Consider the following 12,190-nt stretch of genomic DNA (forward strand, 5'->3'; position numbering starts at 1 on the left):
TATAATATTGAACAAACATGGACTATTAATGCAAGTCTTAGATTTCTAAATAATGTATTTGATCAGGCAGGACACGGTGCGACTTCAGATTTTCGAGGACATGCTTTTGATAGGAAGATGTTGAGGTCGAGCATTAGGGTTATAGGTTAGGAGGTAGTCGAGCGTTTTTCCTCGTTGTACCGGCTAGTCTGATAGTGTTGTGTCTAGGACTGCTAGCGATTTTTGTTGTGTTTCATACTTGTATTTATTATTATTATTATTATTGTTATTATTATTATTATTATTATTATTATTATTGCCCATCTATTTATTTGCAGTCTCTTACGGTGCTGATATTTTTTTTTGGTTTCTGTTGTTATTACTGATCTTTGGTTTTTGTTGTTGTTATTGATCTTTTGTCTATGAGTCGAGGGTCTTCCGGAAATATCCTCTCTACCCCTCCGAGTAGGGGTAAGATCTGCGTACCCTTCCCAGACCTCACTAGTGAGATTTTACTGGATTATTGTTGTTTTTATTGTATTTGTCAAAGAGCTACCAAAGAGGAATTTGGGGAAAAGGTAATTATATGGAGCATGCGCGTGGAAGAAAAATGAGAATGGAAGTTCAGTAGTAATTTATGTGAGTTTTTAATTAAACACAAGACAGGTGTTGTGTGAATGTGGGTCAGTCACGTGTCACCAGCCTTATATTCTGAGATTCCATTTCCCATTTCACCAACTCTTGTCCCAGCAGCAGCCACTTCATTATTTTATCAACAGAACAAACAAAAAGATGGGAATCTGTTTAGTTGGGATTATTTTGCGTATGATTTAACAAAATATCGATTTCTTAATCACAGTCAGTGCTTGTTCTAGTACAAAAAAAGAGTAAATTTTAGTAGTAACAAATCATTATTTCTGTTATGAATACTAAAAGAAGAAAAAGAGTATTGTAGAGAAAAGTAGGGAGAGAGAATTCTTATTGATTTTGGGATGATTATTTTACAATGGAATAGAATTCCTTATTTATAGGGAGAGGGTGACTTAGCCACCAAGTAATAAACCCTAGAATCTCTCTAAATATAGACATTCACCATAAATAAAATTCTATTTATAACAACCCCCCTTGAATGTTTATTCAACAGATAATGTGCCTCATTAAAATCTTAACTAAAACAAAACCCAGCAAGAAAATAATTCTAGAGAAGGAAAAAGAGTACACATATCTAACAATACACCTTTTGGTTGCCTCATTAATAACCTTGCAAGGAAAACCCAGTGGGACAAAACCCTGTGAGGAAAAAAGAGTACAACGCGTATTAACTCCCCCTGATAAGAGCATCAATTCACATCCTTGAGCCTTCACGTTCCAATCTTGTGCACCATCTTTCAAAGATCATTGGTAATGATTCGATAAACAAATCAGTCATATCAACTTGTATGAATATGTTGCACCTTGAAACTATCATTCTTGATAGAAATGTAATGTCTTCATATAATGTCGTGGAATAGCCTTTTCAATATCTCCATAGAGGTATTCTCGCCACATTATCATGCTTATAGTTATAGCAAGATACATATGTGCACAAATTGCACTTAGGATGTAGTACTTCAGGACCAAGAATTGTACATGCTTTAAACAATTTAAATCCTCCGGGGATTATCGTATAAGTTAAGTCATATAATAGACTTTAATTAGACGCATATCAAGTTTTTTTATGTCATGCTAGACATAAAATACATGAAAGTGATTGCATACACCTATTGACTTTATACTTTCGAGTGTTTGAATAACATAGACAAAACTATATGTCTTTCATATGAAACTAATTCTACTTGAATTGTTTCTCTTCCATTTGGCTAATATTTTTGTGTCTGTATTCGACAAACTTAAGATCCTCATCTATACTTAAAGCTATCATAGATGTCGACGACGAACATTTTATATCGGTTCCAATATTTTTTCATAAAGACATAACATGGAGATCTCTTCATTCATATTTTCAAGTACCTGAATCTCTCCTGAGATTTTATGAAGTGTTATGTCATGTGATCTTCTAGATCACTTGCCTCTTTTATTATGATCATTTGCTCATCTTCTTTATCAAGAAGTTATTTGAAACCGATTTGTCTATATTCTTTAAGCGTACCATAGACTTTGTCCTTCTAGGACTTAATATGAGCATTTGCAATGAGAATATAATTACTTTCTTTGGGTCAGCAAATGCGCCTGACATGCTTTGCAATATATTGTAGATGAATTATCTATTTATGAACTTCAAGTTCATATTATTGTATTCGAGGATCTAGATATACAAATGATAATTCATTCCACGTAACTTTTTCTCAACTGCTTATCATATCTCCTCCTCATGTTAGAAAAACTAACTTGGTTCCTCAACTTTGAAAGCTCATCTTTGTGTGTCATGGTGTTAATTAAAATATACACCGCACATCAATAATAATAAGATGAAATTATTTGGTTCCTGATCCTGAACCACTTGTGACGGGAGAATGTAATATACTTTCGTATATAACCTATATCAAACTGATATAGATAACTTTGTTCTCATAAGCAATAGTTTAGCTATTAAGTGGAGGCACTCAATAAATTATTTTGCTAAACCAACTGTGATGTAAACCAACTTATCTAGATGAACTTCTTGAATAGAAAATCTGAAAATTATGCTCGAAATTAAATTATTGAGCAAGTTACCTCGCATAATACCATGTTGCGGGTTAATAATAATTGCACATGTAACCATCTCATAAATGCATCTTATGTGGTATACATGACAAGTGAATGGGCCCATATTCACTTTTGATATTTCCAGCATTCATGAGATTCAATCCCAATTTTAGTTGGTTAATTAATTAATGAGATTAAGCAATATGAGAGAATTCGTAAAGAACTTTCTAGTTCTTTAATATTTACCCACGTGAATTCTCTATTATTTTTGCACATCATACTTAAATTGATATGGCTAAACCAATTATGCCAACTGAATAAATTATCGATATTGATAAACTTCAGATTTACACCATGACGTGTGCAGTTATCAGTAAACTCCAAGTTTATTATGATATGAGTTTTTATATCAATAAACTTCTACTTTATTGTGGCATTCTTTTATTTGTGTAGTACAAACTGGAGAATAAAATGGGTAGCTTTTCACATACATATTATCGCGCTACAAGTTGTAGTAATAGAAGATATTAAATCTTTTCTTTATTTATAGTCTCAATATAATCAACCGTTTTCGCGTATACTTTGAAAACTGAATTAGTTTCTTTGAGACTTACTACAACACAATACCTTATTGGTAATCAATTGTGTTTCTCCAAAATAGTGATAATTGGCTCTTCCAGAGCTCTCAATTAATTTTGTACTACCACATATTCATAAACATCCATATGGTCATATATCTCTTTCAAGGAGAAAGTTATACCATTATGGTCATGGTCGTGCAAGATATGTTTCTTGCATCATTGTTGTCCTTTAATAATCACATTGCCAAAATATTTTGGCGTGCTATAGGTACGTGACCAATGACCATTCATGCCATAATAATGACATTATTTTCTTATATCATCTCAAACCTCCTTCTAGAGGTGAGTGTGGTATATTTACTACCACTAGCACGTTCATATTCTTCCAAAAATGAATATGTATTCATAAATCAGATATTGTCACATTCACATCATGAATGGACCATAATCATCTATATGTGTTTTATAAAATCTCATGTCAAATCGATAACAAATATTACTTTCACAGAGTGAAGGATTATTTTGAGAATCATTATTGTTCTCATTACCACAATAATGACGATTATAATTTCGTCTATTGCCAAGTCCACATCCATTGATACATTCATAGCAATAATTTTGTCTTCTTTTAGACTTATCATATACTGCTATCACATTCTCTTAAGGGAATGAGAATGGAGCAAATTCAATGGGACGAGTTTTCAATTCTTTGCCCACAATTATACATGAATTTGATCATGACAAGACATCGAAATTTTACCACTTTGGGTGATTATAATTTCTTTCAAACTCCATTAGAGTTACAATCAAAATTTATTGTCTTTGCTTGTATTTAAAATCAAATTATAGAATTCAAAAATTTAAAAGAAAAAAATAAGGTAAAATACTTACCTTCAATTCAGAATTTATTCCTGAAGGAAGTTCATGGAACAATTGACAATCATTATGCCCAATCCCGAAACTTTACTCAATTGGTTAGAGTCTCGTGCTGATAACGTGTTATGAACAATAAAAGAAGAAAAAGAGTATTGTAGAGAAAAGTAGGGAGAGAGAATTCTTATTGATTTTGGGATGATTTACAATGGAATAGAACTCTCTATTTATAGGGAGAGGGTGACTTAGCCACCAAGTAATAAACCCTAGAATCTCTCTAAATATAGACATTCACCATAAATAAAATTCTATTTATAACAATTTCAAAAAAAACACTCCAGTTATTTTGATTAGTCTATTATTGTACGTGTTTATAAATTGAACGAGGTTAAAGTTTTTAAAAATTTACTATCAAAAGTATTTTTTTTCCTTCTTTGTTTTATCAAAATTATCTTTAACAATGTAAAGTGAAACAAAATCCTTAGCCGGTGAGAGTTGAGACTAAACAAAGAAAGGAAAACAAATTTCATAAAAGGAGGTAAACATAAAATTGAAGGGTCAACTTATTTAATTTAGGATGTGAATTCAATATCAATCTTTTAATTCTTCCAAAATAGTACATTTTAAAATTACATTGAATAAAATAATATACCATTATCTTAAAAATATACTGACACACATTTATTTTTAATTTATCTAAAAACAATGATTTTTTTATTTAAAAATAATTTAATTTTAAGTTTTTATTGATTTATTTTACTTTAATTAGAAAATGTAAAAGTGGTTAAACAAATGGGCGAGAGGAAATACTTTTAGCTTAATTCCAAAAAACGGATTTTTTTTTTTGTTGTTGTTGCAAATAATGCATAGGAAAATACTCAAATAGTACTCTATCCATCTCATATTAACGGTCGTGGTTACTAAAAATAGTTGACATAAATTATTTGTCATTTAGAAGTTCAAGATAAAATTGAATATTTTTTCTTTTTTTTACCCTTAGTAATAATTGTTCTTGAAGATGGAGATAAATACATAAATAGAATAAATATTCAATAAAGAGAAATTATATTTTAAGACATAAATACAGTAGAATATACCAATCCCTTTCTTAATTAATATTTCTTACAACTTGTTTGGATGGTTGTCACATATCGTTTTATAATGTATCGTATCGTATTGTATTGTATTGTACCGTACTGTATCATTTGATGAATACAATATTTGGATGGATTGTGTTGTTTTGCCGTCGTTTCATAGTATCGCGCACTAATAATATGATGAATAAGCTTGCAATATTATAAAGAAAAATTATGATATAGTATATAAAAAGGTAGGGTAAATGATAAAATAAAATTATTCAATAATAATGAAGGGTAGAATTGAGAGAAAAAGACAAAATAACGATGTGATCACACACCAAATCAGTCGCTACATAAAGTGACATATTTTACGTTACGTGATGACGAATTTAACAATACGATACAATAAAATTTAAATAATAATCAAAATAAATACTCCCTCCGTTCTAATTTTTGTGAACTTGTTTGATTTGACACAGAGTTTAAGAAAAAAATAAAGACTTTTAAAATTTGTGATCTTAAACAAGTCATAAAGGAGCCCAAAGTATTTGTGTGGTTATAAAAGCTTCTCATTAGGATAAAATTATAGTTTAAGCTAAATTATTATCAAATTTAAAAAATAATTATTTTTTTTTTAACGAAAACAAAAAAAAATAGGTTCATATAAAACGAAACAGAGGGAGTATTATATTTAAAGTAATAACACTATATAACAACCATGCTGTTAAGGAAGGCGTAAAAGAGAAACATACTCTATATAAGACAGACGTACTAGTTAAATAAGGTGCGTTTATTTTGGCTGGTTGGAAACTTGAAGCCCTTGGCTTAGCACCTCTGTCATACTATTTGATTGCAAAAAGCTTCTTTCTCTTCTCCCTTTTGTGAAATTCCCATCTTCAGCAATGAGCTGCTATCCATATTCATCATCCCTTTTCCTCAACAACAACACCCTCTCTCCGGCTTCGACCCGTCTCCACCGTACCTGCAACAGTGCTAGATTCGGCCTCAGAATCTCCGCTTCCCTTAACGTGGAAGTGCACGCACCCGATTCCAACTCTTCTTCCAATCCACGAATCACGAAGAGCCAAGAGTTGATGGAGGAATCTAACAAGGTATTCGTGGGTACTTACGCTAGGGCTCCGTTGGTTCTGTCCAGTGGCAAAGGATGTAAATTGTATGATTTAGAAGGGCGAGAGTATTTGGACTTGACTTCTGGTATTGCTGTGAATGCACTTGGACACGGGGATCCTGATTGGATTACTGCTGTTACTCAACAAGCTAATACCCTCACCCATGTTAGCAATATTTACTATTCTCTCCCTCAGGTCACTGCCTCCACTTTTTTGGTCTCGCATTTTTATTTACTTATTAGAACATTTTACTTTGGATTTATTATCCATGGGGATATAAAAAGGGTTTTTTTTTTTTGAATTTTCTTTACTGGATTCAAATTTTCCTTTCCATTGTTTTCGGGTTCTCGTGTTTTTTTTTTCTTCCATTCAAATAAAGAGCTTTACTTGGGAATTTTACAGTGCATAGGGATTAAAAAGAATGAGCCTTTTGCAGTTTCTTACTGCTATTTTTGGAATGCAACAGGCTCAAATAGAGTGGAATGGATATAGGTGATCATATAGCCGAGCGGACTAGTTTGGGATTGAGGCTTAGTAGAAATTTTTGTTGTCTAGGCTTCTTAAATAGTCAGAATGAGGAAAAGGAATATTACCCAATTATATTTTGGTGTGCTTACGCTAGAGTGCAATGAGTTGATTACATACATCAAGTGACCAGAAATAGAGTATATGTGGTTCCGGATTAAATATAAACACTAGTAGCTTATTGTGGATTCATTTCATGCAACTGAATAGTCTGAAATGATAGTTGGAACTTACGAGCAACAACAACAACAACAAACTCAGTGTAATCCCACATGTGGGGTCTGGAGAAGGTAGTGTGAACGCAGACCTTACCCCTACCGTGTGCAGGTAGAGAGGTTATTTCCGATAGACCCTTTGCGCAAAGAATAACGAAAATAAAGTAAGTAACAGTATCAACAACAATATAATAGGAACAAATGGCACAATATGTAGTATAAAGAATCAGAAAAAATACACAAATAGTACTACTACTACTACTACTAATACTAACGACTACCTGTCAACCTTCCACCCTAATTCTCGACCTCCACCCTACTCTATTGAGGGTCATGTCCTCGGTAAGCTGGAGCTATGACATATCATGTCTAATCACCTCACCCCAATACTTCTTTGGCCTACCCCTACCCTTACTAGCAGATGGAAGTTTCTTTTTTTTATTTTATGGATTTTTTGGAAGGCAGTCGTGAGAGGGGTCTTATTCAACAGAGCTTTCCTATACATTTTTGTTCAAGTTGTTTCTATGTATGTAACTTGATATATCACTTAATTACCTTCTTAACTGTAATTCTGTATTATAATAGCTTCAAGGAATCTATTATCCTCCATTTGCTAAAGGAACTTTGTGTTTTACACTAACATATTATTCTATTATTACTTGCAGCTTGAGCTTGCAAAACGTCTTGTTGCTAGTTCTTTTGCAGACCGTGTTTTCTTCTCAAACTCTGGAACAGAAGCAAATGAAGCTGCAATTAAATTTTCAAGGAAGTTTCAACGGTTTTCACATCCCGGTGAGAAGCAACCTCCTGTGGAGTTTATTGCCTTTTCCAATTGCTTCCATGGAAGGACCATGGGTGCTGTTGCTTTGACAAGCAAAGAGCACTACAGGTCACCTTTTGAACCTGTAATGCCAGGAGTTACCTTCCTGGAGTATGGCAATATTCAAGCGGCCACAGAGCTAATTCAGAGTGGTAAAATAGCTGCTGTGTTTGTTGAACCAATCCAAGGCGAAGGTGGAATATATAGTGCAACAAAAGAATTCTTACAAGCGCTGCGAACTTCCTGTGATAGTGTTGGTTCGCTTCTTGTCTTTGATGAGGTAAGAAACTTTCGAATTATATTGCTGCCACTTTAGTCTACGGTATGATTATGTCTCATCAGAAAAGCGTATATACAGAAACAAATTTTTTGATCAATAACACACGGATGTAAATTAGAATGTCTAATGCATCTTTTTGACAAGATAATTTCTCTGGTATTCATCAGAAATCAAGTATATGAAAAATGTTCAGAGCTTTCCACTAGAAAAGTTCAACAGTTTGGACTTAAGGTGTGAAGAGCTTTTGAATGAACTTGATCCCTAACATTTTCAGCACAGTGGATTGTGCTATGGTCCTTACCATTAACAGTTTGAGAGGACAATTCCCCACTAGCTTATATTCTATGAAGGGAAAGTGGAAACTGTTTTATCCTTTGAGTCTCCTCTGTTCGAGTTTTTAGGAATTTTTCTAAGGGTGATAAGAATCATGCAATATGAAATGGGATTTCCAGTTATTGGCTTTAGCCAATATTAAATCGATGAAGTTGTGGCTTGTGGTTGAGTTGCAATAAACTGTATTAGATACACTTCTGTTCTTCAATATCTAGGCTAAAACTTATTATTCCATTTTCTATCTTTAACTTTTTCACCACACTACTCTTGAGTAAAGGCTTTTGAATAAACAGGAGTAATGACTGATATACTTCTTTTCTTCAGAATACTAAAAGAAATTGTCCTTATTTGGGTTCTTCATTCTTATATTTCAAATTAGTATTCAATGCTTTCATGTACTTCCTTGGCTGCTTGGTACTGTTTAAAATCACTTGGGTATCTGTGCAAATGAAGCTTTTTGTTTACCTGATTCAAATTTTATGAGTTGTGGAAGGTACTGGTTAACAATGTTTCACTAATGAATAGTGATTCCTAATTGCTTCATCAGAAATAAGACTTGCTATTCTTATTTCTTTATGTATGTTGTGAACATTAAGATTCAGTACACAATTTGAGAAAGTAAGATAATTCGTGAGTCAAGTCGTCAATATTAGATAGCTTCTACCATAAGCTGGTATATGAGAATAAGGTTTTATATGTTCATCGCATAAGATTTTTTTACATTGAATTGTATAGATAAATGATTCAATGAAAAATATGAGTGCATCTTACTTATCCCAAAAAGAAGGAAGTACAAGTGCTGTCTACCTATAAAAATGCATCACAAAAAGTGCTGCCTACCTATAACAAGACGTGATATGATGCCTTCATTCAAACTTTATGTTGGTAATTAATTTTTGACGGAATGTGTCAACACTCTGCTGGAGCTTCCATGTGTATCTTGTGTTATTAGGTTCAATGTGGCCTAGGACGAACTGGTCATCTTTGGGCACATGAAGCTTATGGCATATACCCAGATATTATGACTCTTGCAAAGCCACTTGCGGGAGGTCTACCTATTGGGGCGGTGTTAGTGACTGAAAGAGTTGCTGCTGCCATAAATTATGGAGATCATGGTAGCACCTTTGCTGGCGGTCCTCTTGTTTGCAATGCTGCAGTTGCTGTGCTGAAGAAGATTGCCGAACCAAGTTTCCTTGCCAGTGTCACCAAGAAAGGTCAATATTTCAGGGAATTGCTTGTTAAGAAATTAGGAGGAAACTCACATGTGAAAGAAGTACGAGGTGTGGGGCTTATTATCGGGATAGACCTTGATGTACCAGCATCTCCACTGGTTGATGCATGTCAACAATCTGGCCTTCTTGTATTAACGGCTGGAAAAGGAAATGTTGTGAGGCTTGTACCACCATTGACCATCACAGAGCAAGAATTGGACCATGCAGCTGAGATCTTATTCAATTGTTTGCCTGTGCTAGATAAGACCAACAAGAATTAGGGTTGAATAATGGGTTTTCTTGCACGTTCACCTTTATGTGTAGCTTCTTCACAGGACTATATGCGTTGCTGGTGTAGATCACTTTCACGAGTGCAATGTTAAAGGTATCATCTTCCGTGAAGTTCATGTTGTACCTGATTGTGTCCTTCTGTCGACTGAAGATTCATTTAGGAGGAATCTTATTTAGACTTTTCATGTAGAAGTGAGAATCAGTTTGAGTTTTAGATGTATTTTTCAAATTTCCACCAGCTGAATCAAGCTGATGGAATGTGTCCATTGTTACAAGATTATATCCATTGGAACTTGTGTATGAATAAACATGATGTCTCAGGCTGCAACCTTGCCTTGAAAGAGCTTATAATTTTCCACTTCACATAGATGGCGCTCGACTCTCCCTGTGCCATTGCCACTCTCTCAGTATCTCCTGAAGTATCAAACTAGCTCTGTTACTCATAAATATGTGACCATAAACTATCTCACCAGCATTCTGAGTCTGATATCCATTATGCACAAATACACTCAATACCATCTTCTATTGCCGGCTTCTTTTCCTTTATGGCCACTCTCAACTACAAGTGCACATGTACCAGTCTTTTGTTTTAGAGATGAAAATATTTTTGGGTCTTAGCGTTTTAGTGGCAAATCTAACCCAAAAGATCTAGTACAGTGTCATTGCTCCCCAGTTCCCAGAATACTGTCTTGGCATAAGAATTTTTACTTATGCTTTTAGTGGCAAATAACCCAATGTATTTGTTGCACTGACCAACGTGTGCACAGCTGCAGCAGAATTTGTTTGGATAAAGAAATTGCTTTAACTTGGTTTGTTAAGTAGGTTGAAACTTCCCCTCCTTTCTGAATTTTTTTTGACAAAAGCTTCTTTTAATTTGCAATTCTTTGCACATATTGCTTCAGTTTTCTCATATTTTTTCATCTTTTATATGAGGGTTATATTGGTTCTGATGTGGTATTCGTTTGCCTTTATGGTTTCCTACGTGCTTTGTGAAAATAAAAATTTAAAAAACAGAAGAATCCATGGTTATTTATATACCGCCATGTAAATTTTCTAACTTCTTCAGAACATATAACTGAATATCAACCAGAAAAATGAGAAATGAATCACCAAAATGAAGTCTGTTCAAATACTTGATACAGTAAAAAATCATAGCGAATTTCCCCTTGCTATTTCATCACAAAATGGCTTTGAAGCAAGGGACCAAGTTTTCCAATTTATGTGCTGAAAATCCCACTGAGTTGAACTAATTCATTTCGTCTTTCTTTATTTTCTTTTATTATGTAGAATAATAAGGATCATATGCATGTATTCTTCATCTAGCTCGTCTAGCTCAGTTGGTAGAGCGCAAGGCTCTTAACCTTGTGGTCGTGGTTTAGAGCCGCACGGTGGGCGTGTCTTATAACATTTTCTGCTATTCAATGTCGGCATAGCATTTTTTAAATTGAAATGCTTATTGCTTCTCCCAAGTTAATTATCCTCTATGCTGGCAGTTCTTTAAATATGAGTTGATTTTTGGCGATACTATTTCTACATTTTCCCTTAGTAGTAATGAAGTGCAGTATTTTGATTAATTTTGTCCGGCAACTGGAGTCAATAACATATTGGGGCATTTGCATCTATACCCGTTTTTTGTGTCACATTTTAACTTGTGCTCGCTTTGTAAAAAAAATTGCAAGCGTAATGCTGAAGTAGCAAAGACAATCACGCAAAACTTCAGCATTCTAGTAGCGGGCCTGAAGTTCAGCTCTAGAGCTGAAGTTTTTGTGTTGTAACTGAGAGTTTTTTTACCACCTATTAATATTACATATTAGAGCTGAAGTTTTTTTTACCACCTATTAATATTACATACTAGAGCTGAAATTTCCAGTTACAACACAAAAACTTCAGCTCTAGAGCTGAAGTTTTTGTCTTTGTAACAGGGAAACTTCAGTTATAGAGTGAAAATGTGTGGATTGGTAATCCGAAATAGGTATACATCAAATCATATTAACATAAAGAGCTGAAGTTTTTGTCTTTGTAACAGGGAAACTTCAGTTATAGAGTGAAAATGTGTGGATTGGTAATCCGAAATAGGTATACATCAAATCATATTAACATAAAGTAATAAATTGAGGTAGAAACTATATACTAATGAATTAATCATAATTAAGAGCTATAAATTTTACGTAAAAGACACATTTCG

The 12,190-nt window shown here is 33.7% G+C and overlaps 1 protein-coding gene and 1 non-coding gene across 2 annotated transcripts; both read left to right on the top strand.

The window, feature by feature from the left end:
• Window positions 1–5,986: 5,986 nt before the first annotated feature.
• Window positions 5,987–10,368, top strand: LOC104246380 (acetylornithine aminotransferase, mitochondrial). The gene is made up of 3 exons (XM_009802185.2): window positions 5,987–6,525; window positions 7,736–8,170; window positions 9,456–10,368. The coding sequence occupies exons 1-3, from the start codon at window positions 6,103–6,105 to the stop codon at window positions 9,993–9,995; spliced, it is 1,398 nt and encodes a 465-aa protein (XP_009800487.1). The 5' UTR covers window positions 5,987–6,102; the 3' UTR covers window positions 9,996–10,368.
• A 959-nt stretch (window positions 10,369–11,327) lies between these two features.
• Window positions 11,328–11,400, top strand: TRNAK-CUU (transfer RNA lysine (anticodon CUU)). Its single transcript has one exon. It is a non-coding gene; the product is annotated as a tRNA-Lys (tRNA).
• The last annotated feature ends 790 nt before the right edge of the window (window positions 11,401–12,190 follow it).

This window comes from Nicotiana sylvestris, chromosome 5 (genome assembly GCF_000393655.2).
Source record: "Nicotiana sylvestris chromosome 5, ASM39365v2, whole genome shotgun sequence".
NCBI lineage: Eukaryota > Viridiplantae > Streptophyta > Magnoliopsida > Solanales > Solanaceae > Nicotiana > Nicotiana sylvestris.

Excerpts from the sequence above, each read along its gene's own strand:
- LOC104246380 (XM_009802185.2), top strand. The coding sequence starts at position 6,103 with ATGAGCTGCTATCCATATTCATCATCCCTTTTCCTCAACAACAACACC. Across the intron at positions 6,526-7,735 it reads TTTACTATTCTCTCCCTCAG|CTTGAGCTTGCAAAACGTCT; the intron begins GTCACTGCCTCC and ends TATTACTTGCAG. Across the intron at positions 8,171-9,455 it reads CGCTTCTTGTCTTTGATGAG|GTTCAATGTGGCCTAGGACG; the intron begins GTAAGAAACTTT and ends TTGTGTTATTAG.